This window comes from Brassica napus, chromosome C4 (assembly GCF_020379485.1).
Source record: "Brassica napus cultivar Da-Ae chromosome C4, Da-Ae, whole genome shotgun sequence".
Taxonomy (NCBI): Eukaryota; Viridiplantae; Streptophyta; class Magnoliopsida; order Brassicales; family Brassicaceae; genus Brassica; species Brassica napus.
The window spans coordinates 61,622,258-61,650,207 of NC_063447.1; the positions used below are offsets into that span (position 1 = coordinate 61,622,258).

General features: G+C 34.9%; 7 protein-coding genes and 1 non-coding gene across 10 annotated transcripts; 4 read left to right on the plus strand and 4 right to left on the minus strand.

Moving 5' to 3' along the window:
- Positions 1-21: 21 nt before the first annotated feature.
- Positions 22-1,897, minus strand: LOC111215189 (B3 domain-containing protein At5g18090-like). Its single transcript, XM_022718543.2, has 4 exons — positions 1,185-1,897; positions 705-987; positions 473-621; positions 22-380 (listed from the first exon to the last, which is right to left on the minus strand). Exons 1-4 carry the CDS (start codon positions 1,281-1,283, stop codon positions 141-143), a joined length of 771 nt encoding a protein of 256 aa, XP_022574264.1. The 5' UTR covers positions 1,284-1,897; the 3' UTR covers positions 22-140.
- Positions 1,898-2,310: 413 nt separating this feature from the next.
- On the plus strand, positions 2,311-4,236 carry LOC111215421 (protein ENDOSPERM DEFECTIVE 1-like). 2 transcript variants are annotated; one of them, XM_022718907.2, is made up of 6 exons: positions 2,316-3,034; positions 3,131-3,250; positions 3,324-3,440; positions 3,516-3,605; positions 3,704-3,811; positions 3,902-4,236. In XM_022718907.2, the coding sequence occupies exons 1-6, from the start codon at positions 2,678-2,680 to the stop codon at positions 3,959-3,961; spliced, it is 852 nt and encodes a 283-aa protein (XP_022574628.2). In that variant the 5' UTR covers positions 2,316-2,677; the 3' UTR covers positions 3,962-4,236. The 2 variants fall into 2 exon arrangements, with proteins under 2 accessions (XP_048611229.1, XP_022574628.2); XM_048755272.1 differs by having other exon boundaries at positions 2,311-3,034; positions 3,324-3,605.
- A 2,309-nt stretch (positions 4,237-6,545) lies between these two features.
- On the plus strand, positions 6,546-8,848 carry LOC111215191. The gene is made up of 7 exons (XM_022718546.2): positions 6,546-6,844; positions 6,917-7,003; positions 7,094-7,342; positions 7,421-7,585; positions 7,671-7,724; positions 7,828-7,974; positions 8,258-8,848. The coding sequence occupies exons 1-7, from the start codon at positions 6,683-6,685 to the stop codon at positions 8,636-8,638; spliced, it is 1,245 nt and encodes a 414-aa protein (XP_022574267.1). The 5' UTR covers positions 6,546-6,682; the 3' UTR covers positions 8,639-8,848.
- A 1,834-nt stretch (positions 8,849-10,682) lies between these two features.
- LOC111205831 lies at positions 10,683-13,582 on the plus strand. Its single transcript, XM_022702108.1, has 5 exons — positions 10,683-10,826; positions 11,424-11,510; positions 11,590-11,796; positions 13,097-13,150; positions 13,421-13,582. Exons 1-5 carry the CDS (start codon positions 10,683-10,685, stop codon positions 13,580-13,582), a joined length of 654 nt encoding a protein of 217 aa, XP_022557829.1.
- Positions 13,583-15,161: 1,579 nt separating this feature from the next.
- On the minus strand, positions 15,162-17,173 carry LOC125585710 (lysM domain-containing GPI-anchored protein 1-like). The gene is made up of 3 exons (XM_048755273.1): positions 16,733-17,173; positions 15,819-15,936; positions 15,162-15,719 (listed from the first exon to the last, which is right to left on the minus strand). The coding sequence occupies exons 1-3, from the start codon at positions 17,055-17,057 to the stop codon at positions 15,452-15,454; spliced, it is 711 nt and encodes a 236-aa protein (XP_048611230.1). The 5' UTR covers positions 17,058-17,173; the 3' UTR covers positions 15,162-15,451.
- A 1,451-nt stretch (positions 17,174-18,624) lies between these two features.
- On the plus strand, positions 18,625-20,707 carry LOC111215192. Its single transcript, XM_022718547.2, has 2 exons — positions 18,625-18,858; positions 19,044-20,707. Exons 1-2 carry the CDS (start codon positions 18,738-18,740, stop codon positions 20,579-20,581), a joined length of 1,659 nt encoding a protein of 552 aa, XP_022574268.2. The 5' UTR covers positions 18,625-18,737; the 3' UTR covers positions 20,582-20,707.
- Positions 20,708-21,944: 1,237 nt separating this feature from the next.
- Positions 21,945-25,110, minus strand: LOC111215422 (major facilitator superfamily domain-containing protein 12-like). Of its 2 annotated transcripts, XM_022718909.2 has the most exons (12): positions 24,934-25,110; positions 24,789-24,858; positions 24,362-24,558; positions 24,200-24,275; positions 24,028-24,111; positions 23,856-23,935; positions 23,619-23,745; positions 23,473-23,532; positions 23,359-23,409; positions 22,932-23,090; positions 22,710-22,842; positions 21,946-22,628 (listed from the first exon to the last, which is right to left on the minus strand). In XM_022718909.2, the coding sequence occupies exons 1-12, from the start codon at positions 25,101-25,103 to the stop codon at positions 22,450-22,452; spliced, it is 1,386 nt and encodes a 461-aa protein (XP_022574630.2). In that variant the 5' UTR covers positions 25,104-25,110; the 3' UTR covers positions 21,946-22,449. The 2 variants fall into 2 exon arrangements, with proteins under 2 accessions (XP_022574629.2, XP_022574630.2); XM_022718908.2 differs by having other exon boundaries at positions 21,945-22,842.
- A 1,873-nt stretch (positions 25,111-26,983) lies between these two features.
- Positions 26,984-27,065, minus strand: TRNAS-GCU. Its single transcript has one exon. It is a non-coding gene; the product is annotated as a tRNA-Ser (tRNA).
- Between the last annotated feature and the right edge of the window lie 885 nt (positions 27,066-27,950).

Consider the following 27,950-nt stretch of genomic DNA (forward strand, 5'->3'; position numbering starts at 1 on the left):
TTGGTTTCATTATCATATTGATTTGCTAATAAAGTTATTGATAAAAAAAAGCATCAGTTTCATTTAATCATAAAGATCCAGAAGTCATCCTATGTGACACTAACTTGCATGAAATAAAAGCTTCCATTGTTCTAACTACTTCATGAAGAGGCATGTAAAACTTCAAGAACCATCTCTCTGGGTCTAACGAGTCTGAAAGTGCACAAATCTCCAACAGCTAAACCGTAGCCATTTGTTAGAAACCTCCATCCGCTGGAAAACAACTTTGATCCATTACTGGGAACGTAGACCACCTCCCATGGCTTACCCTTCGGATCATGTATGACAAACTTAGTCCTCACCTTTGGCATGTGCTCCTTTGCAAAAGTTACCGGTATGGACTGATCAAATAAAATAAAAACAACCATTCCAAGTACCATAACATCATTAGTACAAAACCACAAATGGGTACTTGTGTATTGGTTTATCTTACCAACACTGTGAGATGTGATTTCTTGATGGTGAGACTGAATGTTGCAGCAGAGGAAGAAGAAGAAGAAGCTCCATAGACATTACTATCCACTTTCTTCTTGGATTCAGCTATTACAGGATCAACACAGCTCATCTCTTCATTCTTAACAACTTCATAGCCATCAAAATATCACAGTGGATTAATAAAAAAAAAACAAATATCCACAAAATTAAAAAACTACTAAATAACTTACTGGAGGAAGAAGTGTTTAGTGGCTTGAGGATCTCTATGCAATTCTTCTGGAAGATGTCAACGGTTATGCAATTGTTTCCTTCGTTTGTGAAGGTGAGAAACTCGTTGTCTCCCAAGTGATTGTCGTTTAGAAACTTCTCCCATCCCTTTCTCTCCATAAGGTAACATCCCATGAATGGTGAGAGATTCACTGTCCAAGAACTTCCCCAAGCCACCTTCAAGGTCACCTTAGGTGGGAGATTCTTGCATTCACTTCTTCTCCAGAACTCGTTTGGAATCAACCTCTTTGGAACACACATACACACACAAAATGAAGATATATATAAAAAAAAAGAAACATGGCAGTTAAAGCTATGTAACAAAATATATGTTTTAATTAGACACATCAAACATGGAAGATCAAAGATCCAACTTTCAACATTTCAGACCAGGAAAAAATAAACTATTAGGAGGAGATGATAAGGTTAAAGAACATTAGTACCATGGATTCAGAGGAAAGATCTTCATCTGCAAGAATCTTGAAGAAGCTTGTCTTGTTCATGTCTTCTTGAATCCTACCAAATGCTATGTTTCTAGCCATCTCACGAAGACAGTTCTCTTCTCTGACTGTTTCAGTCTCACAACCTCTCTCTAGTGCTCTGTTTCTATGGGGGTGAAAACCTTCAAGAGAGCCCTAAATGACCTTTCTTATTTTTTTCTGTAGGAAAGTGGAAAACAATTATTAAGACTCTGTATACACGCAAAAGGATAAAGTCATTTTTGCTTATTTTAGTAACTGAGTCTCGCTCTGTTACAAAAAGATGAAAGGCTCTATTGTTTCTTCTTTTGGTTTCACAAATTTAATTTCATTTAATTTCAATACCTTACCTACAATAATTATAAGGAGACCACCACATTGCATTACTAACCTTTACAACCAACACCCACATTGATTAGGATCATGTTTAAAGAAAATATAGAGTATTTGAGAACAAGAAAATAAGAAGGACAACAGCAAAAACATTCCTCTCTTCTCTTCAGATATTTTTCTACACAAATTGCTACACGTTACCAAACCAACTCAGCTGCATAGAATCTATAGTTCAGACAAACTTTTTTACCGTCGATTTTAAGATACTGCAGATTTCTCTTTATAGCGGTTTTTGTACATAAAACAAAGGTATGTGAACTCACTCATCAAAGCGTTCTTCCTATTAACAGTCAGCTTTTGGAGTTTAAGATCATCAAAGCAGAGACACAGAAGGATAATAGACAAACGAAAACAAAACCTCTCAAGTTAAATAAGGTAAGTGTAAAATGAGATGGCCCCACTACAAATTAATTAACCTCTCACGTTATAAAAAGAGAAAAAAACAAAAATAGCACTAAATCAAGTTTATGTTCCCAAACTAGCACTCAAGGTCAAAAGTCACAAAAATAGCACTTAATGTTTTATCAAAAGTCACAAACTTAGGGTTTAGAGTTAAAGAGTGGGGTTTAAGATTTAGGGTTTAGGGTTTAGGGTTTAGAGTTTAGGGTTTAGGGTTTAGATTTTAGGGTTTAGGGTTTAGGGTTTAGAATTTAGGGTTTAGAGTTGAGAAATGAGGTTTTGGGGATAAAATTTCAAATTTTGAAAAATAAAAAAATTAAAATTTTCAAGGGATAAACTTAGAAATGTGCTATTTTGGTCATTTTAGTTTTTGAGTGTTATTTTTGTGATATAAACTGCTATTTTGGAGATTCGCCATTATAAGAAACACATATAATTTAACTCGACGCTCCTAATTGGGCCCAAGGCCCGCAGAAATTAATCAGGAGTCATCGAATTAATTTTAAATTCCCGTTAATTAGTTAACTAATTAAAACCTCTATCCTTCGGACAAGAAGAGAAGAACCGTTGTACTTTTGCAAGCATTACTCAACGGCTATTCCCTCCTCTAATCATCTCTTCTCCCACCTTTCTCCTTCTTCCTCTTTCTCATCAATTCGATTGCAATGGAGGGGAGAACCGGCCAATCAACACCGGCGATAACTGCGCCGGTCCCGGCTCCGGTTCCTCCGCCTTCTACACGGCGTCCTAGGGTGAGAGAAGTGAGCTCCAGATTCATGTCTCCCGTTGCTTCTTCATCTTCCTCCGGAGATCTCCATCTACCGACTTCAAACTCTCCCAGACATAATCAACGATCCATTTCAACTCAGAAGTCTCAAGGAGATACAAAGAGACGGAAGAGAGTTTTAGGACAACAAGCGGACGCACATTCTTTGAAACTGCTTCGTAACCACTACTTGCAATGGAGATTCGCAAACGCAAATGCTGACGTCAGAAAACAAGCTCATAAAGCAGAAGCCGAGGTATGTATGTATGACTCTTAACATTAACATTCTGAACGAACTAGCAATAGTCTCTAACTTCAATGGTGAACTAACTTTTTTTTTTTTTTTTTGCAGAGAATGTTTTATTCACTTGGTTTGAAAATGTCAGAGCTCTCTCATTGTGTACGTAAGAAACGCATAGAGCTACAAGGACTAATGAGAGTAAAAGCTATTAAGGAGATTGTGGAGCCTCAAGTAAGTCAGATTTGAAAAACATGTAATTAGTAGTAGCAGTTGGTGGACTAACCTCTTTATAACTCTAATGCAGATGCCTTTATTGGAGCAATGGACAACTCTTGAAGAAGAATACTCAACTTCACTATCGGAAACATCTGGAGCTTTATTGAATGCTTCATTGCGGCTCCCTCTAGATGCTGATATCAAGGTTTATATTGTTCGGATTAACATTGTTCCCTTTTGTGTATCTTTTGCATTAATCACTTTCGATTCTCAATATCAGGTTGAGACGAAAGAGTTAGAAGAAGTACTTGCGGTTGCTTCAAAGTCCATGGAAGGCATTGTGCAAAACATTGGACAGTTTTTGCCTAAGGTATGCTATAAGTGTTGGCTTCACAAAGAACATGGATAAGCATGTACTTAAATAAACACATGTTGAAACTGAAACAACTTCTTTGATGCATTTTGCAGACACAAGAGATTGAGAGTTTGTTGTCGGAACTAGCGAGAGTAAGCAGCAGAGAAAAAGTAGCAGCAGAAGACTGTGGAGTTGCACTGCTTAAGACACATTCATCACATGTATGAACCGAACCTCTAAACATAGAATTTGATATAATCATTTGTTTCGTTTCAGTTGTTGAAATCTAAAATGTCTTAATTTTTCTGCAGGTTGAAGATTGCTATCTTAGAAGTCAGCTTATACAGCAGCACCACAAGCAGTGCGTATAATAAATGAATTTGAAGCTCCCTTGCATAATAAATGTATCACACAAAAGAGTATAATAAAAGGTTTTGGTAAAGTCACTGTATTGAAGGAAGCTGATGAAACTGACGCTGTGGAAGCTAATAAGAACAAAGGCAATGCTTTCCGCCGCTGATGATAGCAAATGTTGTTACAACACAACAATGTTTTGTATTATGAAATGTAAAATTATATGTCAAAGAAAACAGATTTGTTACATGTTTCTGATCCCAGGATACGTTTGAGAGCATCAGATTCATAAGCATGAAAAGTTATTTGATCTTTGGAAATCTGAGGCCTGATAATCTTTAGGCCCATAAAGTAGCCCATTTTAAGTGGTGACTCCAGTGGACTGGTGGTGTGTAATAATAATTAGTGGGGCGTTGAAATGTGATATTGAGTCAATCCCATACCCGTGACATGTAGTTGAGCATAACACTCCAAAATTCTACTTTGGCACTTTTAAAGAAACCACGAGATGAAGCCAACTCTTTCTTTTGTCGTTTTGAATATTGAATTTTTTGTTTTTTGTCAATCCTTTCAAGTAAGAAAAAGGTTTTACTCGAGATATTATATTTAATGTAACTAGCTAACTGAACTTGACCTATGTTTGTAGCTGTTTTAATTAAGGTCGTTGGTATGTTATAATTTGGAAATGACTTAGAGACATGATTATAGACCCAGTTGTTAGACTTTATGATTGACCCATTGTAGAATCATCACCGACATCCATCAACTCTCCTCTGCGTTTAACTCAATCTCCTTCACGTTTCTGCCACGAACTCAGAACCAGGAAGCCGACGAGTTAGCTAAAAGAACTCTCCGTTTATCTTTACTTTTAGTTTGTAATGGCCTCCTAGTGGGCTAAACTGCCGTTTTATTAAGTTTAATGAAATCCTTAGTTGAACAAAAAAAATGATTGACCCATTGTACTTATCTTATGGTTATGTCTAGCTATAGTAAGCAATAAAGCTAGCAGGTGTTATGTACAAAAAATAAAATAAAGCAGATGTTGTTACAAGCATACAATGTTTGATTTGTGTTACAAAAAAATGTTTAATTTGTGTTTGTATGTAACAATTTTGTTTGAATGCGAGCTAGAATGTATCTGATGTCAGCATTCCTGGATATCTTGATATTAAATGATGAAAGTTTGAATATAAACGGGGAACTAAAGACGAAGGAAAATCATAAATAAATAAATCATTTAATGAAATAGGAAATATAGCCTTTTTTCAAAAAAAAAATAAAAATATGAAATATAGCATCTATTTACCACCTATTTTCCCCTACAATACCATGATAGAAAATTGAAACTGGATTTCATTTGGAAAATGGAGAAAATACCTTTCTATAGTGGAGACGGAAATCCTTGAACATCATCAACTAACATTTTTTATTGGTTCAATTTTTATTGGTTCTTGCTAATAATAACAAACGGTTTTAATACGGCAGAGAGATGCAATTTGCACATAATTTTCAGAAATATATTGTGGCAATGAACATAAAATCTTCATATTTCAAGAAAAATGAAAAAAATAATTTGATGATTTTTTTATAAAAAGAAGAATTGTACGAATTCAGAATCGAAATAGAAAATTATGAAGATTTGGCCAATAAGAAATTAATGGCATAGGACATGAGTAGGCTTTAAAGAAAGAAATACAAAATGGGAAAATGGAGATGTAACAGAATGGAAAAGGAAAGATGTGGAGTTGATTGAGACTTGAGACCAAGTATTGTCATTTTTCCTTCTAATTATATTTTGTTGATCAAAACCTTCTAATTATATTAACCGACAATTCATGGCTTTATTTTTGAATTTTACACTGTTTTCACATTGTGGGTGCTCTCACTCCCACCCAATCATAAATAAATACTTTTTAAATAGTGATGATAAGGTAGTGGAGCAATGCTCAAATAGTTGACTCAGTAATTTAAAAATTACTATCTACACATGTTTTTTTTATCAATACTGTATCTGTATGTTTAAGGTTTGAATCAGTACTGCAAAGTGTGCATTTATGATAACCGGATTGTTTATGTAACACTCGATTGGACTGGCTCTATCATAAATAATGCAAAATATTTATGTAATGAGAAATTATATAAAAATTGTAATTATAAGAAATTTAGAATTGATAATTATGCTATTACAAGAAATTGATCTGTGTTAATCTTAATATGCATCATTAGGCAATGAAAAACTAAAAGGAAGATGTAAACATTTGCATTTGATCCTTCCATGATTGACATAGTATGTCATTTTAGGTTTGATTTACTATGAGTGAGTCTAAACTAGAAGAGATTAATACTCATTTCTCTCCAGATCAAATTTGAAAATCCCGATAAAACCTTAAGGCTTCAGAACAGTGGGAATGTTCCAATTCAGCCCTCTAGAAAGCTGACAGTAAAAAAAACAAGATAATATTTTTGAAAATAAAATAAAAATCTAAACCTTCGAATTATTCCAGAAAAAAAGATCCTGACAAGAAAAAATAAAAATTTAAAACAGATGAAAAGACAGTAACCAATCTTACGCAAAAGAATCCAAGTTTTTTCACTTGTGTCTGTTTTTTTTTTAAAAAAACGTACGGTCCTTTAATGAAAGGTTTAGCCAAAAGAGTTATTAACTTCCCAGAAGAACCTCTCATCTTCTCTCTTCTCCAAAACACTTTCTCTTTCTGTGTTTCTTTCTTTCTTTAACCATGGCCGTTAATTTCAAAAGGGTCAGCTTCTTGCTTGCTCTGGTAATGACGGTGGCGGCTATCCTCACTCCTTCAGTCATCTCCGGCGAAAATGGGTTCTCGGATCTTCAAATCCATAAACACTTGAAACGACTCAACAAGCCACCACTCAAATCTATAAAGGTAAAAGAAAATTCACAGAGATTATTGGATAAAGTTTCAATAAATTTCACATTAATTTATGGTTTCAAACAGAGCCCAGATGGAGATGTGATTGACTGTGTCCCAATCACCGACCAACCAGCTTTAGCCCATCCTCTGCTGATCAACCACACTGTCCAGGTTTAGAAACTGTTCTGTTCTTCTTCTTTCAGTTCGAACAGACTCTGTTTTTGTTCTGTTCTGACACTGTTAATGGGCTTTGTTTTGTAGATGAGGCCAAGTTTCAACCCAGAGAGTGTCTTTAGTGAGAGTAAAGTTTCGTCCGAGTCTAATGATATAACTCAGCTATGGCATGTGAATGGGAAATGCCCTGAGGACACAGTTCCCATCAGAAGAACGAGGAAGCAAGATCTTTACCGAGCGAGTTCCGTCGAGAAGTTCGGTATGAAGAGCCAGAAGAGTATTCCTAAGCCTAAATCTTATGAGCCAGCTAGTGTCCTCACACAAAATGGTCATCAGGTAATAATGTTTCATTGTCATGTTTTTGTTGTTGTGTGTTTATTAACAAGGTTTCTTATCTCTTTGGATTTGATGTAGCACGCGATAATGTATGTCGAAGATGGGGTTTTCTACGGGGCGAAAGCGAAGATTAATGTATGGAATCCGGATGTGGAGATGCCTAATGAGTTTAGCTTGGCTCAGATTTGGGTTTTGGGTGGAAACTTTAACTCTGATCTTAATAGTATTGAAGCTGGCTGGCAGGTGAATCTTATCTTCTTGAAAAGGACTTCTTGTTAATAGAGAAAGACTGTTTCTAACTCAGAGAATTGTGTGTGTGTGTTTTCAGGTCAGTCCACAGTTGTATGGTGATACTCGCACCAGGCTCTTCACTTATTGGACTGTAAGTTTCTACAGATTTCGTTTTTTTTTTTATATATATATTCTTGTGTGTGTTTTAGTTTATCTAAGTATCATTATTTTTGTTTCTCTTGTGAAAAAAACAGAGTGATGCATACCAAGGCACTGGCTGCTATAACCTTCTGTGCTCAGGGTTTGTTCAAATCAACAGGGAGATTGCAATGGGTGGTTCAATCTCACCTCTATCTGGCTATGGGAACTCTCAGTATGACATTACCATACTTATCTGGAAGGTAAACCAACAGCAAGAATCCAAACTTGTTTCCAACCTTTAAATCTTTGAAAGCTTAGATGCTTTTAGTTAGCTCCCTACAAACAAGAATAAAATAACTTGGTTAAAACTAATATAAAAGTATACATTGTACAACTAAATTTATTTCTATATGTAGCCTAATGATGTCAATAAAAATATGTAGGCTAATGAAAAATATGGTTTTAGTGATGTTGTCGGTTTGTTTAGCATAAAACTATTTCTACCAACCGGTTTTGGTTTAGCTTCGGTTTGGTTTTTCTCAGGATCCAAAAGAAGGACATTGGTGGCTACAATTTGGAGAGAAGTACATAATAGGATACTGGCCAGCTTCACTCTTCTCTTACTTATCAGAAAGTGCATCGATGATCGAATGGGGAGGTGAAGTGGTGAACTCACAGTCTGAGGAAGGAAAACACACCACCACTCAGATGGGAAGTGGTCGGTTTGCAGAGGAAGGTTGGGGCAAAGCTAGTTACTTCAAGAACGTTCAAGTAGTCGATGGGTCGAACGAACTGAGGAACCCTGAGAATCTTCAAGTCTTTACTGATCAAGAAAATTGTTACAATGTGAAGAGTGGTGATGGAGGTTCTTGGGGAAGTCACTTCTACTATGGTGGTCCTGGTAGAAACTCTAATTGCCCTTAAAGATCTGTCTACTTACTTGCATAGCAGGATCAGTCCAGATTTAATCATCAATTGTATAAAACATATATATTATATACGCATTCTTAAGTATATTGGTTTTAGTTTGCAATGAGTGTGTCTTTGTTTCTATGGAGTGAAGAGAATATAAAATGTCTTTAAAGAACATGGTCCCATGTGTATACTGGAATATATATATAATCACATTAGTTACTCGTCTTTGTTTTCAGGTGACCTGTGTTATAATTGCTTTGTCTATGTATAACAAAACATAGAGATGGGACTTTTGGATCTTCCATTATAATTATTGGTCAAACTTCATTAGTGTAGTGTAATAAATAAATGTATTGTTTCATAATTGAGTTGTCACTAATACTCATCCAAAAACTATATTGGTTCATAATGTAGTTGTCACTAATGTGTTGCCGTTTGTCTTGTGAGTTGTGACTGACACTATCGCTTAATTTCTTTTGGAGCGAATTTAGTATGTGGTAATGCGGGCGAGGTTTGACTTCATTTCCGGTCTCTCTTTTGTGCTTATTTAGAAACAAAATATCTTCTAACACAGTTATTAATTCGATGTCATATGTAAAAATAGAATCATTCTAATAATTTAATTTTTATTAGAACAAATTTTCTGTCAAAAAAAAGAATAAATTAATTTAAATTCTAATAATTTTATTTGATTGGTTGACTCATATTCCTTTGTGCGCGTTGAGATGAACAAGTTTTCTGTTAAAAAGAAGAATAAATGATGATCATCTCTTTTTTTGTTAAAACATAAACGTTATGATTTTTCTAGGTGGATTTAAGTTGGACATCCTATTCGATATGTTATATTTTCTAATCTTAATAAATATTTATGTTATTAAATTAATTATGATAACAATTTATTAGATATGTTCATAATTTTAGAAAGAATCTCACCTAATTTTGAGAAAACAAATCAGAAAATATCTTATCATTAAAATTGTATTTTTTGGAAAAATATTAAATGTACCAGATTTTATAACAATATTTGGAGATGTACTTTACATTTAAACAGAAAATACATTAACTTGAAAGGTATATTCAATTACTTAATCTTAATTATATGTATTCTATATTTTTGTAAACAGATTTATATAATTTTAGCATCTAAATATATACCGAATACACTATAAAATATATGAACATAATTACACTTAACTTACGTGATCTAAAATCCCCCAACTCAAAATTTTAATTTTTTCTTATAATCATCTGATAAAATTTAGAAATATTATATTCCGCCCATTTGCGTGGATTCGAATCTAGTTATTAATTAAACATGATTTAAAAAATAATCATATGGAGACATTCCATGGCATATATGGTATTGTGTTTTCAACCACTAAGAATACTACCATATGATGATAAAGGTTTCAAATCACTACTAGTTTCAGAAAACTATCATAAAATGATAATATCTTTAAGCACAATTTCAGAAAAACCTATCACATAATTTGCTAGTGGTTATGATAGTAACACAGTGGGCCATGACTTAAGTTTTGCATTATTCTCAGCGAAAATGTATTTATTTCTTAATTTGTTAAATTACAGTACTCTTATAAATCACAATCTCCTAAAGGTTTCCAATCACTACTAATTTCAGAAAAAAAAATCATAGGATGATAAGATCTTTAAGCACTATTTTCGGAAAAACCTTTGTTAGTGGTTATGATAGTAACACAATGGGCCATGACTTAAGTTTTGCATCATTCTTAGAGATTTTTATTTTATTTCTTAATTTGTTAAATTACAGTACTCTTAATTATGATCTTATTATGTTTAAGTCATGGGTCAATGTTTAGTGATTTACTTACTTTTTCTTACTGTAGCCACTGACAATTGACAAACCTATTACAAGATGATAAGGTCTTTAAGCATTAATTCTCTTAATTAATAGAAAATGTGAGCAATCTCTACTCCTCTATATAAATTCGAAAGAGTTGTTGATTAAAAAGTGAAAAACGACTTACTATCTAAAAGCTTTGCTAAGGAATATCATTATCCATATAATATGGGAATGGCCGGTTTTGCGGTAGCTCTCACAGTGATAACGACAATAATCTCTCCTTGTGTCTATGGAAAGGAGTTTTCTGATCATCCGGATGTCAAAGTACAAAGACGTTTAAAGCAGCTCAACATACCTGCTCTTAAATCAATTAAGGTAATTTGTACACATATTTTTTTTTAATTTGTTTTGGTGTTGTCCTGAGCAATGATAAATAGATTTGATGTTGGGGTTTCCAAACACATGATAAAAATATACTATACACTTGTTTAAAGCTAATCTAATACATGTTTACTATTAAGTGTTAAAAAAAAAAGTTTATGTTAATTCTTATTATGTTCCAAATATACTATTTTTGTGATTTTGTTATATGGAAAATGTATGTTTAATTACTGTGTAAGAAACTACAAATGTGGCTTGTTCTCGAACTATTAGTCTATACTAATAAAAATATGTAGAAGATCAGTAAAGATACAAAATGATATGATTACTCAACACTATTTTTCAGTCAGTAATATACTATATGTTATATGGAAAATATTAAGATCTTTTAATTTGATATGAAAAAACTGTATTTGATATAACTAATCAATTTTAGATTTTATATATAAAACATGAAGCTAATAAGTGCATGACATGAAATGTAAATTTTTACATAATAATCAACGATTAGTTTCTAAATATGCTATGATATATAAAGAAATCCATTTGCATCATCACTCCACCCTTTGGCTAATTAATATTTTCTTACAGAGTGAAGATGGAGATATAATAGATTGTGTTCCGATAACTCTTCAGCCAGCTTTTGATCATCCTCTGCTTAAAACCCACACCATCCAGGTTTGCCTTTATTTTCGATCTCTCTATGTTTAAAGATGCATATATGATCATATGCTGAACTGGATGTTTTTGCATGTAGATGAGGCCGAGTTTTATCCCGAAAGTTAATTCTACGTACACCAAGAAAGAGCCAAAGGCTATAACTCAGATATGGCTCAAGAACGGAGAGTGTCCAGAAAACACTGTTGCTATAAGAAGAACAGAGAAAGAGGATATCTTACGAGGAAAATCCATTGAGAGTTTCGGGAAAAAGATTCATGATCAAAGCAACGCTGGAGGCCATGAGGTACAGTGTTTACGCATTTTCCTTTTTGTTATTTATTCAATTGTGGCATGTTTTTAAGTGGAACACAAGAATATTTAAATTTTAAAAGTTATCAAAATTTGTATGATATTTGTCATTAAACACAAATAAAAATATAATTACGTTTTTTTTTGTGAAACGTGAGTGTCTTTACTGTTTTAAATCGTTTTTAATATCTTTAATTATGATATCCGAATTATATGGAGAATACTATTGTTATATTAATTTTTATTATATGTCAAACAAATATACTAACTAGGAAAGTATTGCAACATGTAGCATGATCAATTTCTATTTATGTGTATATTACATAATATTTTAATTGTTGAATACTCATTATTATGTGTATGCTTATGATCTCAATAATAATGATTTTAATACTCTTATTTTTAACGTTTGTCTTGGTGATATATATTGAGAAAAAAATATAAATACCATAATTATAGATTTCAATATAATAAATCTAAATAGCATCAAACATATCAGTACAAAAATTACAATCTACACGTTTAGAGTTACATAATTTTCGAATAATAAGCTGCACATTTTTTTTAACGCTGATTTATTATGATCTTACAACTACGATATGAGAAAGATTACATAGACGATTCGACAACCGACAATACTACCTGCCTTATGAAGACCTACGCCTAACTGCATCACCTGAGCCGTCCTCTGAAGATCCACGCCTGGCCAGATTTACTTGCACCATGTTGAAGATACCTTGTAAGCATTTTTTCTGTAGTCTGCATAATTGTTTAATAAACTGCTTTCTCCGAAACTTGAAACCTGGATTTCCTGTAATCTGCAATAAATTGCATAGTCTGAGATTCGAACTTCAGACCTGGGTGTAGAAGTTTTTAAACTTTAACCAATAAATAAGCTGCACGTTGGATCTTTGATTCATGCTTGAATACTTAAATAGAGGAGAAAAATACAAATCTTTAACAAGATTTGTTTTTAAACGTTTAAGAGCTTTCTAGTTTTGAATTAACACTTCTCCCTTTTTTGGACCCGGCCGGTTTAGGTCGCACTCATGAATTCGCTTGGAAATTATTACGGGACACAGTTTGTAATGAATATTTGGAGACCAGAAGTTGAAGTTCCCAACGAGTGTAGCTTGGCTCAGACTTGGCTTGGGTCTGGATATGACTATGAACTTAGCACAATTGAAGTTGGTTTGCAGAGGTATTTATACTTCTTTGGTCGTCAATCCGAAACTACATCGTCTCATATGCAATTTTTTTTAATTAACACTACATTTGTTTTCCTTGATTTATAGGTCTATCCAGGAAAATATGGTGATAACAAAGTTAGATTATTTGTTTACTGGACGGTAAGCTCCCTTTTTTTAAAATAAATTTATGTGCAACCCTAAACATATTCACTAGTTTTGGATTCTGATCATAATATGCAATTTTGTTTTTAAGCAACCTGTCCAAGCAACAATACGAAACACACATATTACCACTGTGATCTGATCAAAAGTAGGAATAGAATAGATACAGATTGTGTTGTTTGTTTTTTCTTCTTGTCCCTGCGTTATTTTTAAGTTTTTAATTGAATATTAAAGAAGCTAACATCTTTGAAATAATTTTGGAAATAGAGCGATGGGTACGGAGCCACAGGATGCTACAACACTGACTGCTCAGGTTTTGTTCAGAGGAGCAAACGGGTAACTGTAGGTGGATCCTACTGTGAGGTCTCACAATACGACGGAGCTCAACACGAGCTCCCCATACTTGTTTGGAAGGTACTACTCACATAGTTTTTCTTTCTTTTTTTTTTGATCGAACAAGCACTTATATTAAAACGGAATCAAGCTACTCAGTTGCAAGTACAGAGGAATGAAGAGAATACAATCACAGTTTGCTAAACACGGAATAAAACAATACAAGATAGATTCGAAAGAGAGCGCCAAGATTCTGATATCATGGAGAACACCTTTCAAGACAACATCTTCGTCTTGAGACTTAAGGAACGTGATGAGAGCCTTAGAGTCAGAGTAAACATGGAGACTACTGACATGTGAAGATAGAGCTGCAATCATAGCAGCCTTAACCGCCAAAGCCTCAGCCACTAGGGCTGAAGGAACAAAGCGCCGGTGAGAGGAGGAGCTTTCTGCAACAGTCTTCGTGGCGTCACGAAGTTGCCAACCCAGCCCGCAGTTGCCCGTTGATGAATCCCAAGCTGCATCCGAAAAGGAGGACCACGTAAATGAGTTAGCAACTGGTATATTATGCGACGGGACCACAATGTGTGGTAAGGAGACTTTTTCAACAAGGCACTGGGCAGTTTTCCACGCCCTAGCGTCCTGAATTGCCTTCAATATAGAGGCCTCTTCCGAGAAGAGTTTGTTATCAAACAAAAACTTGTTTCGACTTGTCCACAGGATCCAAAGGATCCAAGGGTACAGAGGAGTACTGCCTAGTCCCAATGGAGGAAGGGAGACCATCCTACGACAGGTTTGGAGAAGTTCCGAGATCGAGTTGATTTTTAGTCCTTTTGAAGAAAATATTTTAAGCGGGGACATATATATATACATGTCTATATCTTAAAATATAGAAATATATTATCTTATAATTACATTTACTTTATGAATATATTATATCTCAAACAATATATATCATTTAGTTTTTATTATCCTTTATGATGTATTCTCGTAAAAATATTCATAAAAATGTATAGAAGTGTGGTTTCTTATAAAAATTACAAAAATAATATATGAATATATAATAATATAATATTATTTGTTTTTAAACGTAAGAAATTTACATATACAAATTATCAAAACTTTCTCATTTAATAAACTTTTGAGTAAGCTTTTCAAGTTTTTTAAAAACCAAAACAAAATTATACTATTATTGATTTTATTGTTATTTGTTGGAAAGCTCTATGTGAAACTTGTATTGATGTTGCTCATACACTTAATAAATCTAGCATGTACATAATACATGTAACCCTGATTGACACAAATATCTTATATATAAGATAGTATTAAATTTGAGTTTATCATGAGCTATACTTTTAAATCAATTAGCTATAACTAGATTGACACAAATATCTTATATATATATATAAGTTTTTCCTTTTTAAATTTGCAATATGGGATCTAAGCATATATCTGCATCTAAACTAAACCCAAAATGGATTGTCTATTACTTAGGACTGTGGAAACTGGTGGCTTAGAGCATCTCCAATGGTGTTACCACCATTGGAGTCCTTATGATTATTAAACTAATTTTTTTTTTTTTAGAATAGTTAAGGACTCTAATCAAAATAAAATGTCCAATGGTGTTCTTTAATTTAGAGTCCTTAGGAATAAAAAAAAAATTTAAAACATGTAATATGATCAAATATGTATAGAAGATTTTTCAATCTTTTTCAAAGTTTGTTGTTATGAATGAGCGTTACCAATTTCCCCTTCAAAACTAAAGTTTCCAAACTCAGACAATGAGACTGACAAAATAGAAATCGACACAGCAGTAACAAAAAATAGAAATCGAAAGGCCATTCTCCTCTGGAACTTCTCTTCTCTCTGTCAAAAACCAAAAATTCTCAGACCATTGCAGCAGCTCGAGGGCTCTGAGTAGCAAATCCATTGGCTTCTACATGACCATTAAACTAAGAAACGCTCTTAAGAGCTCCGGATAATCATGGTCTTAGGAACAGTATCAGGAGGAGCTAGAAGTGGCGCATATTGTTGAGGCCCGGGACATCGTGGCTGTAGAGATCTAGACAGCATGGTCAAGATGGTGCCGTTGGCGAAACCATTGTAATCACAAGTCGTCACGTTACAGCCAGCGCTACTCTGCTGGACCGTGATGTTACCGAGCATGAGGTTGCTGTTTGTACACTGCATACTCGAGCAAGAGACGGCTAAAGAAGCAGGCTCACAATACAAACTGCATCACATACACACCACACCACAACCAAATTAACATAAGCTTGAGAGAAGGAAGGAAGGAAGGTAAGGAGAGGATATCTTTGGATATTGTTATTACCTGCGGCTCCCAAGCGCACAGCTGCATTGCACGCAGTGGCCTGCTGCTAGAGCGTAGCTACCATTTGGAACTATCAATCCATAATCCGAAGCATACTTGGGAAAATTAGAAGCACAAGCTGTGACAAAGGTGAAGAAGATACATAACCAATCATTTAAACAGAGCTCAGCAAACAAGAAAACACCACAAAGATGCAAACTTTTGGCAGCTAAGAACTCACACAACACAAAAATGCAATCAAACAACAATAAAGGAAACAACCAAAGACAAGCTACACCAAAAATAGAAACTAACTCCCATTATATAAACTTTTAAAGATAAGCACAAGCTGAGACAAGGTGAAGATACATAACCAAAAATAAAAACAACTGTTACCAACCGAGCTCAGCAAACAAGTAAACAGCACAAAGATTGGCAGCTCAAAACTCACACCAACGCACAACAAGTAAAGGAAACAACCAAAGACTAACAAAGCTATACCAAAAATAGAAACTACTTCCCATTATATAAACCACTAAAGATAAGAACAAGCTGAGAGAAGGTGAAGATACAGAACCAAAAATCAAAACAGAGCTTAGCAAACAAGTAAACACCACAAAGATGCAAACTTTTAGCAGCTCAAAACTCACACCAACGCACAACAAGTAAAGAAAACAACCAAAGACTGACAAAGCCACACTAAAGATCCCAACTTGGCAACATTATAGACTACAAACTCACAACAGAAACTGCTTCCCATTACATAAACCTCTAAAGATTCAACCTTTGGCAGCTCAAAACCCATATCAATGCACAACACAAACAAAAAACAATTAAAGAAACAACCAAAGATCCCAACTTGGGAACATTAACTAACAATAGAAACTACTTCACATCATATAAACCCATAAAGACAAGAACTTTATAGACCAAACCTGACAAAGGAACGGCGAGGATATCACCGGAGCTAACATCAGGAGCACCCATAGCATTCACATTCATCAAATCAGTAAGCGTAGTCTCATACCTCCTCGCTATCCCCAACAACGTATCCACCCCCTTCACCACGTACGACAGATAAACCGCCGGCAGAGAATTATCCGTCCCGTTGAAGCAAGCGCACGGCAGAAGAATAAGACAGGGGATAGCAGCCACCGACCATTTGCTCCAATCTTCAAAGGAGAATGACGGAGAAAGAAAGACAACAGAGAGAGAAACTACAGAAAACGAAGAAGGCCACGTCAACAAGGATTCATTCATTTTAATCCTTAATTAAGGACTGCTCCTTAGCTTATTTAGGTTTTATATTATTATTGTATTGGTATTTGCTTAGGATTATGTGCTAAGGATTCATTTAAATCCTCCATTGCGGATGGTCTTAGGGTCGGTGAAGAGCTTGTTGGGTACTGGCCTGGCTCGTTGTTTACTTCTCTGAAAGATAAAGCTGAGGAAGTTTATTGGGGCGGTGGAATCGCAAACGAAATGACCGGCGGGAGACACACAACCACCACTATGGGAAGTGGGCACTTCGCAGGGGAATGGTATAAGAAAGCGAGCTATTTCAGGAAAGTTATGACAGTTGATGGAGCCAATACTCTGAGAGAAGCAGAAAATCTTCATCCTACTACTGATAATGATAACTGCTACAGCGTTAAAGAAGGACAAAGTGGAAGTTCTTATTGGGGGACTCATTTCTTCTATGGTGGTCCTGGTCGAAACGCTAAGTGCCCTTGATATCTGGATATGTGTGTGTGTGTGTCAAAGCTTAAGTATGTCGGGATGTGTAATTTAAAATAAGAACATGTGATAGTCATGACATGAAAAGAAAAATTCACAGTCATGGTAGTTAGATCCTTGATATTATGTGTATGTAAAAGCTTTTTTAGGTCTCAAAAGTCTGTAATTTGAATAATAATATGTATGAATGTCAAAAAAGAATATGATAAGAATATGCATGTTTGATCTGGTCGTAAGGTTTTTGTACATGATCGTGTTTGGGCTAGCAACATTTATATTTGTTCGGAACTTCAATTTTATAGATTTCTCTTAACATTTTTCACCAATTTTTTTAAAATAGATTTCTGAATATCATTTGATGCATTGGACCAACTGGCGGTAACAAGGTCATGATGCTTTCAGTTTTATGGAGTTCGCTTTTTCGTGGATTTGGGTTTTTGATTTTGTAAACAAACAAAGTTTTTTTTTTGAAAATTTTCCTTTAATATTCTACTAGATGAATCTTCCAACAATGTTAACATAAAATATCGTTACATAAAAAAAATGATATCGTTACATATATTTTATATGATTCATGTACCTATATTTTTGTATGAAATTCTATATACATGTAATGACATTTCTACTCTGAAAATGTTCGTGGCATCTTTTTCCATGATTGAATTTGTATGGTATAGAGTTCTAAAGATGTGTAGGTTATTGAAGACCGTTTCGGAGACCGATTCCTAACTACAAACATCTTACAAATGATTTTGTATTGGAAATTAAGTATATATATATATATTAAAATCATATTAGTTTTATATATTTTTAACAAGTACCACGTTTTTTTTGCTATTGGATAAACTGTAACAAGTCGTTGTCCCTTGTCATCAAAATTTCAAGTATTCCCTTGCACGATATGTAAACTGCAGAAAAAAAGAAAAGAGAAGGATATAATAAACATGTATATTTTGAATAAAACCTTGCACGACAGCTTCAGTTAGATCGATAAGCATTGACTTCTACGTCTACGTTTGCGTTTTTTCTCATTAACAATGAAGAATATGCTTTACACTTATTCCCTTTGGCATTTAACTTCTCTTGCTTATGTTATATATTCTTGACGAGTCTTTAAAAACATCAAGATACTGAAAATATATATAACCCATGATTTCAAGTTTCTACTGTTAGACCATTTCAAATCAATCTCCCCATCTCAAAATGGGAAACTGTCTTTCAATCACGGATCCTTCTCCCGAAGCTGTATCAGAGAAGATTCTCAAAGCACTTCCCGTGGAAACTCCTTTCAAGTTTCCCTCACCACTGCCTACTTTGCCTCAAGGTTTGTACTATATATGGTTCTTGTTCATCTCTTGTGAGAATATAAAACTTCTAGGGAGTTTCAAGGAAACATGAATAATATAAAAGACTTGGATCAGTCAACTTATCGCAATTGGTTTTAAATTAAAAATTCGTAAAACTTAACATTTATTGGTTTGATGATTTTTATTTGACTTGAATCTTCAGGTAACGGGTTTGCGAAACGAACCATTGACTTGGGAGGTCTTGAGGTTAGCCAAGTTTCGACATTCAACAAGGTCTGGTCCACTTATGAAGGTGGACCAGACAACCTCGGAGCAACCTTCTTTGAACCATCATCGGTCCCTTCCGGTTTCTCCATCCTCGGTTACTACGCTCAACCAAACAACCATCAACTATTCGGATGGGTACTCACAGCTAGGGATCTCTCAAGCAACACCTTGAAATCGCCTCTAGATTACACCCTCGTAGCAAAGACCGAGTCACTCAAGATCAAACAAGACGGACCTGGATACATCTGGCAGCCCGTGCCGCCTGATGGATACCAAGCCGTTGGTTTATTAGTCACAACCACCTCTCAAAAGCCTCCTCTAGACAAACTGCGTTGTGTTAGGTCAGACTTAACCGAACAGTGTGAAGCTGACACATGGATATGGGGAACAAACGGAGGCAACGTCTCAAACCTAAGACCGAACATTAGAGGGACACAAGCTACAGGAGTCTGTGTCGGAACATTCACATGGCAACCTCAAAACTCATCTCCTCCATCTTTATCTTGCTTGAAGAACACGAAACTAAACTTCTCTACCATGCCAAACGGGTCCCAAATCGGAGTCTTGTTCAACACGTATTCTCCATTGATCTATCTCCACCCAGACGAAGAATACCTACCTTCCTCTGTTAACTGGTACTTCAGCAACGGTGCCTTGCTTTACAAGCAAGGTCAAGAATCAAACCCTAACCCTATCGAATCCAACGGAACAAACCTTCCACAAGGCGGATCTAACGACGGTTCATACTGGCTAGACCTGCCTATAGACAAGAAGGCCAAAGAGAGAGTTAAGAAAGGTGACTTGCAGAACACGAAAGCGTATCTCCACATCAAACCAATGCTCGGAGCAACGTTCACCGACATAGCAATCTGGCTATTCTACCCTTTCAATGGTCCCGCACGTGCGAAAGTCAAGTTCATCAACCTACCGTTAGGGAGGATCGGCGAACACATCGGTGACTGGGAACACGTGACGTTACGTATAAGCAACTTCACCGGAGAGCTATGGAGAGTGTTCTTGTCTCAGCACAGCGGAGGAGTTTGGCTCGACGCTTGTGACCTAGAGTTCCAAGGAGGAGGAAGCAACAAGCCTGTGGCTTACGCGTCGCTTCACGGACACGCAATGTATGCTAAACCTGGACTAGTGTTGCAAGGAGACGACGATGTTGGGATAAGGAACGATACGGCGAAGAGTAAGAAGGTGGTTGATACGGGGTTAGGGTACGAGGTGGTTGCGGCGGAGTATGAAGGCGGAGGAGTAGTGGAGCCGCCGTGGTTGAATTATTACAGGAAGTGGGGACCTAAGATTGATTATAGCGTTGATGATGATGTTAAGAGGGTGGCGAGGCTGTTGCCTGGGGCTTTGAAGAAGGCTTTTGTGAACTTTGCGAAGAAGATTCCTGATGAAGTGTATGGTGAAGATGGGCCTACTGGGCCTAAACTCAAGGGAAACTGGGCTGGTGATGAGAAATGATTGATTTTATTATTTACTTTTCATGAAGCTGTTTGGTTTGATTCTTTGTAATCTTATATCGCATTCTTGGTATGTGTTCTAATGTAAAAAAGTTATCGCATTTGGTTTAGAGTTGATTACACTAAAGGACACTTTTTGACTTTCTATTACACCTAAAAACACTTTTTACATGTGACACACTTTATTGTGCACCAGCGACAAATTATGGACAATTTTGTCCTTAATGGAAACGACACTTGTGGACACTCAAGTAATATGTGGATGAGTGATTTGTGGACGGGTGATGCGTGGTTGGGTGATTTGTGGACGGGTGATGTGTGGATGAATGATGAGTAATATGTGGACATGCGATGTTAATGTGTTTATAGTAGATAACGTGGACAAACTCTCTGTTTGATTCCATAAAACTATACAACAATACGTGGACATGAATTCATGTTACTAAAATTATACCACAAAACATGGACATAGACTCTGTTATCAAAACCCTCACCAAAAGAAATTTTTTTTGTCCATATCTAACTTCTTTGTTTTGATACGACAAGTTGTGGACTGATACAAAACCAATACATATGTTTTTGATACAATTGGTTGTCACTGCAAAGAACTTCTAAGGGATACCATTGATTTGCATAGAAACTCCTCTATTTTTTTTTTTATTCTTCTCTCCCGTATGGATCTTCTGAGATTCATTACAAAAGATAATATTGAAATTTTCGTTTTACTAAAAATCCCACTAACCAACTATTTGAATGGCTTTCTCCTTAGATTTAGTACCACCACCAACGAGAGTGAAGCAGTGGGTTCGTCGTTTCCAACACGAGCACTTGGCTTATTCAGCCCAATTGATAAATTATCTGTAATTAAACTTCAATCAAGATGAGAAAGAGATGATATTGTGAGTATGAGCAGAGAGAAAAATCGAAGAAGCGTTTACCTTCTGTCGGAGAGTAATAGATCTTGCATGTAAGAGATTTTCGAATTAAGGGATCTGCACTTCGTTATGATGTGGATGGATGCAAATTTGATTACAGTTGAATTTAGATCCCGAGATGATGAATGAAATCGAAAGAATATTGTCCATGTCCACAACTAGTTTATAATTAATTTATAATTCTGTTAAGGTATACATGTCCACAACTAATTTATAATTCTGATATCCACGTTTTGGTGTCCACGTCCACATTTAGTTTTGTTTACACATTAATATTTTCATAATATATATATGAAAATGGATCTTAAGAGATAGAGAATTTTATATATAGTTTATAATGACTGTTATTTTTGTTTAATATATTTTAAAATTTGAGATAAAAGTAAATGAAAACATAAAGTAGAAAAAAAAATAAGAAGATGAGAAAAATTATCTTTAGTTTAAGGTCATAAGAATTTTTTTGACAAAAGAAAGCGTGTCTCAAGTGATAAGTGCGTTGTAGTGTAATTGAAATGTGATAAAGTGTTTTAGATGTAAAAAATTCTTTGGTTTATCTATTTGTTTTATGTTACACACTGTTTTCTCGAGCTCTGTTTCATAAGTTGTATAACATACAAGGATGCGATAAAATTTAGCTATACAAACTTCTCCGAATCAAAGAACTAAACTCAATCCAATAATATTGAATAGTACTATTTGATTATAATGAAGCAGCAATTACACTCTTGGATTTGAATCTGAGTAATCGCTGACATAACCCAGACGATCTTCTCCTTAAGTCATACGACTCAATCCAAATCCATAAGTTAACTAACAATGAAGAAAACAACAAGGATTTATACTTTCTAAACTAGAAAGACATTAAAAAGACTCTAACTGAAACAGAGTGTTTATTATTTTAATTATTTCACCAAAGGGACTTTTTCCTTTCTGTTCACTCAAGTAGCAACGGTTGGCACAGAGGCTTTACTATTGTGCCATCAAGTTCCATAAAATACGTGACAACGACTCCAATAAAAGAGCATACAGCTGGGACAAGTCCTAATCCATATCTTGTCACCGAAAAGTCAAAACTGTGTGTGCTGTTAACAACAACTTCTGGTGAAGTCCCGCCTGCACAATACATCCAAATCACACGTCCATCAACAATTTTATCCGAGTTGATATAATATTGGTACATAAGAAGAAACTTACTTTTGTGTGACTGAAGAACATATAAAGCAATGCCACATGACATTTTATCTAAGAAACTTAAAGACCCACAAACGAAAGCACATCCGCCAAGTACTGAACCAACCAACACACTCTGCATACTAATTGCCGTCACCTGTAAAAGATTAAGATTAATCAAAAGATATTATATAGTTTCCTTATATCACATGACGACATCTGAGGTAGCAGATGAATATGTCTTACCAGAATCAATGCATTTGCTATGCCTATAAAGACAGAGACTGCATACATGAAAGAGTTTATACTTCTTGGCAAAAAGAGGACCGATACACCACAGAACATCCATATAATACCACCAGCACAATAATAAGCCTTGAGGCGTTTCCCATTCCAAGGAATCTCCTACATTAATGGGAATATATAGTTACATAACATAAAGGTTTTAACAATGTTTAAGAAATCGCTAAACGGTAGTTAAACTCTTTATATGAGATTATTGATTATGTAGGTGTCTAAATCGATTTTTTGAACGCCTAAGCCTTTTTTTTTAAATCGTTCTAGAAAAATTGTTTTTTGTCCAATTTTCCAGCTAGGCACCGCCTAAATCGATTTTTAGAACACTTGTTTTTAGAGATGGTGAAGACGAATAAGGTTTGAACTTCTTGTATACCTGAAGCATAACCGACACAACGAAGCTGCAGATATAGATTATTGCAGGAATCTGAAAATGAAAACATTGGTTCAGACAAGTTCGATGATCAACAGAGATTCTTCTTTCACTTACCAGAGCTTTAGCGGATTGAGCCATTTGCAAGTCATCAATAACAAAGAATGCAAGATATGCCTGTGGATATAAATGTAATCCAGGAATGTGAGTATTAATATAGATACAAGAGAAGCAAGAAAGTGAGAAACGATACATAAACTAACCTGTGAAACATTCAAGACTAGTCGTGTGAGGAGATAAACCATAGCGACTTGATAATATAGAATCTTACGGAACCAATAGGCCCATGGTATTCTTGCTCGGTTAGTTTCCCTTAGAGTTATACGCAGCCTTTGAACATAAAAAGAAGACAAACTCATTTTCAATAATAATATCATCTAACCATGCATGAAACTTTGGTTAAAGTTGATTTAAGCATTTTAGAGAAATGTTTGCGTCACCGTGGTTCCTTTGTCCCCATAAGAAATACGACCACAAAGCAGCAGCCAACGGTAATGCATGAATAAGCAATCCAACGATACTATAGATTTAAAGACAGACTAATTAGAATCATATCTACAGGCATTAACTTTGACGTATATAGATCCAAAGAGGGTCTATAAAAACACAAACCTGTGATTCAGTGTTTTCTTTTGTATCAGCCTTGCTGACACCAAATACAACTAAAGCAATCGCGTATAAGGCTAAATTAGCAACCTGAAAACACACCGTCCAAGGAAAAGTCAAGAACTAAAATATATATATATATAAGAGCCATAATAAGACTATAGGGGAAAGAGCTGACCATGCTAAACGCATTACGGGAGCTTGTTAGTGCTACTCTGCTTGTTGAGTTCAGTGTAATGTAATTTACCATAGCCCTAAAGAGTAAAGATTATGAAAATGAATACTTACTGATGTTAACCTAAAGAGAAGATAAAATGAAGAAAAGAGAAGAGTGTTTTACATGTGGGAAACCTGCGTAGCTGCCCATCCTATATTGAAGATAGCTGCAAACATGCTGTACGATAATGTTTCTAGAGTTAAAGAGTTACTATGGAGGATAGTACAAGGCAAACACCCGCCAAAAACCGATGAAAATGAGATAGCCACTAATAGGGACCCTGCGGTATGCCAGATTTTGAAATGCCCAAATCTATCAATCTGCATGTTAAGAAGACAGTGATGTGACAATATTTACATTAACTGAAACCAACATAGCCTTAAAATGACATGATACTAAGAGAACCTAAATGTCTAAAAGGAGTTCTTGAACACATTATAGCAATTACCAATAAAGAGATGTTTAGTGAGACCAAAGCAAACTCTCGCAACAAAGAAACTAAACCCAAAGTTTGTGTTATTCAAAAGATTCAAGCTTATAAAGAAGTTACCAATTCACCAACGAAGACAGTAGCAAAACCATCAGCAACTTGACCAGAGAGCATGACGATGGCAGCATCCCTACAGAACAAAAAAGCTTGATTTGATAATCTTACAAGTAGGAATGGATTTTATGTGAAGAGTTGACCTACAAACCTTGGGGAGAGACCAATCTGAGTCAAGAACAGGAGAAGGTAAGTGAACCAACACGAAGCAGTAATGTCATTGAGCATATGCCCAACTCCATAGTAAAACACAGACAATCTCCCAAGTGGTTTTGTGAATGATACATCTTCACTCTCTCCAACAATAACCAACGACGCCATCAACCAATCGTTTATGTTCTTCTATTTAATTGAATAACGGAAGAAGAAGAATATATATATATAAGCAAAAATATACAGCCTTTAGTAAAAATTATATTACTACTATAAAATAGAAAATTTAAACGATCGTGGAGAAAAAAGGGAGATAAAATTAAAAAAATAGTCTGCGAAATCATGCTGTCATCATTTTGTTCTTATTACAGGTTTTCAGACATAAATTAGTTATTCACTGTTCCTCGTACTTCCTAGTTTTTTTTTTCTCGTACTTCCTAGTTAGCCTAATGTTTATGTTATATTCGGTAGCCAAATTGTCTACAAATTCGCTGGCAATATAACAAAAACTAACCACATCTCGGTGGTCTTCCCGCTAGAGGAGGAGTTGCCATGTTGATCTAGGCCAGGGATAGACTTCTTTCTAATGCGAAATTATTAGTTTCACATGTGGCCACGCGGATATGGGTTCATGCTTACGGTCCTTTTGAATACCCGGCAGAGGATCCATCCGTGGGTTGAACCTCCCACTCGCAGGTTAGGTCCGTGTCTTTAGTAGATCCGGATTTAACATTTTTTAGTTAAAAAAAAATATAACAAAAACTGTACGAGACATATTGAAACGTAACTCGTCTCGTATTTTGCATCATACAAAAGAAACTTGTCATCAACGTTTCTCATTATTCATTACTAGCTTCTGAAAAGGTTATTTAACAAAATTCGTGTAATTAAATTGTATTTAATATCAGCTATATGATTCGTAAATGCATGTCTGCTTCCTTCCTGGTACGCAGTTAATGTTCATGTTGACGAGAATACGATTGTACTGTTATTTAGAAACGTCGTGAACGTGAAAATTCACAAGAAAACATTATGCATATTTTTCTCTTTTTGTTTTCAAGCCCATATTTTCAAAACATTACACTACACATAGCACATCTTCTAGTACAAGGAAGGAATAGAATACTTTTTTTTTTGTTAAAAGGGCAAAATAGAAAACTTTTTGTAAGGAACATTATTATTTTCTGCGATTTTATGAAATTCAAACGGTCAAACCTAACATGGGAGCCCCGAGCCTGCATGGATGTATTTTTGTACTTCTTCCCAATTTTTTTTTTTTTATAATAAGTACTTATGCTATAATATTTTTAGATATTTTTAGTTTTTTAAAAAGTATATAAAATAGATATGAAAAATGATCAAATAAAAAATTTCTTAAAATTTAAGCAATAATGATGATAAAAGAACACATAATTAGATATTTTGAGAATCTCTTTAGACTAATAATTTTTTTCTATGTTTATATGTCGTTTTCCAAATATTTTTAATGAACTTTAAACAATTAATCTTTCATTTTCATGGTTTATTTATGATTATGATTTTTTTTTTCTTTATTGTATTTTTTTGTGATTTGTCATTATCCAAAATTTCTTAATAGAAATCTAAGTATTCAACTAATTAGATGATGTCAGATTTTATAAAGAAAAGAAGATTATATTCGCGAAATTATAAAATTAATTGTGATAAACTCAAATGTTATATTAAACCTTTTTCATATAAAAAATAACAACTTCAGCAAAAAAAAACAAAACATGTTTTGCTATTATATACTATATCATTTTTATACGAAGCTAATGATAATATTACAACACTACGAAGAAATGGGCAATGAGTTCGAATGTTAGCCATCGTTTACGTAAGCTTTGAGCGTAACTGGCAAAAGAGATTGTCCGACCATGGTTGTTAGCCATAGTCGGTTCTTGCGGTCGGTGACATGCTGGAGCTCAGGGGCCGATCTAATGGGCATTTACTGTTTTCCTTTGGGATGGGCTTTTTTTTCTTCAAGATTTTGGTGAAAAGTTAAAAATCGTTTTTTTTGAAAAATATTTCGTCGCCTGAGAGTTTCGAACTCTCGCGGGGAAACCCCATGTACTTAGCAGGCACACGCCTTAACCACTCGGCCAAAGCGACGTTTAGTTAGACACTGAAATTATATTGTAATGTTAAAACAAATAGATTCTTTTGCAGATTTCAAAGTACAAAGGCTTTCAAATGACAATCCATAGTCTGAGAATATAATTTATAAGAAACTAGAGAAAATTTTGATTTAAAAACTACTTCTCAACCACCACTTCTTCGATGTCCTCTTCACAGTCAATACTAGCGATGGAGGAGACAACTACTGGAGCTACTGCAGGTTGCAGCTAGTGGATGACATTATATTCTGTGATTTTGACCATATCACCTTGATGTAATATACATTTCCAAATCTATATGCCACAGTTTTGAAATGTTTTTTCATATATTAATTTCTTAATAATATTTTTTTCTCTTTATAATGAGTTTTTCAATTTAAATTGCATGAAAATTAAAACGTTACAGGATTGTCTTCAATTAGCTAAAGTGGCCCAAATACACATATTAGTAGAGAACCAATAAATAATGTGAGAAGACAAAATTTCTTAATGAATAGTTAACTTCTTATATAAACAAACTCGTATTTACAAATTACACTGGACATGTTTATTGAGTGAAACCTAAATTAATGAACTCCACTCTCTCTAGTTATTTAAATCGACGAATGATATGGTTTCTAGTTCATGCCCCCATTCACATACATTTTGCATTCAAAAGTTGGCATAGAAGTAGAACAAGCACCCAGGACCTCGTAGTCCAGTGGTACTATCTTCTTGGGAAGGAGAGGTCGGCTGTTCGACTCGCGTGGAGGGGGATGCGTGTCCAGAGCCCGTAAAAAGGTACAGACAAAAGCTGGCGCCGGGCCTAGGTGGTGGGCCGCAAAGTCAACACCTGGTTAAACAAAAAAAATAAAAATAAAAAAAATAGAAGTAGAACAAG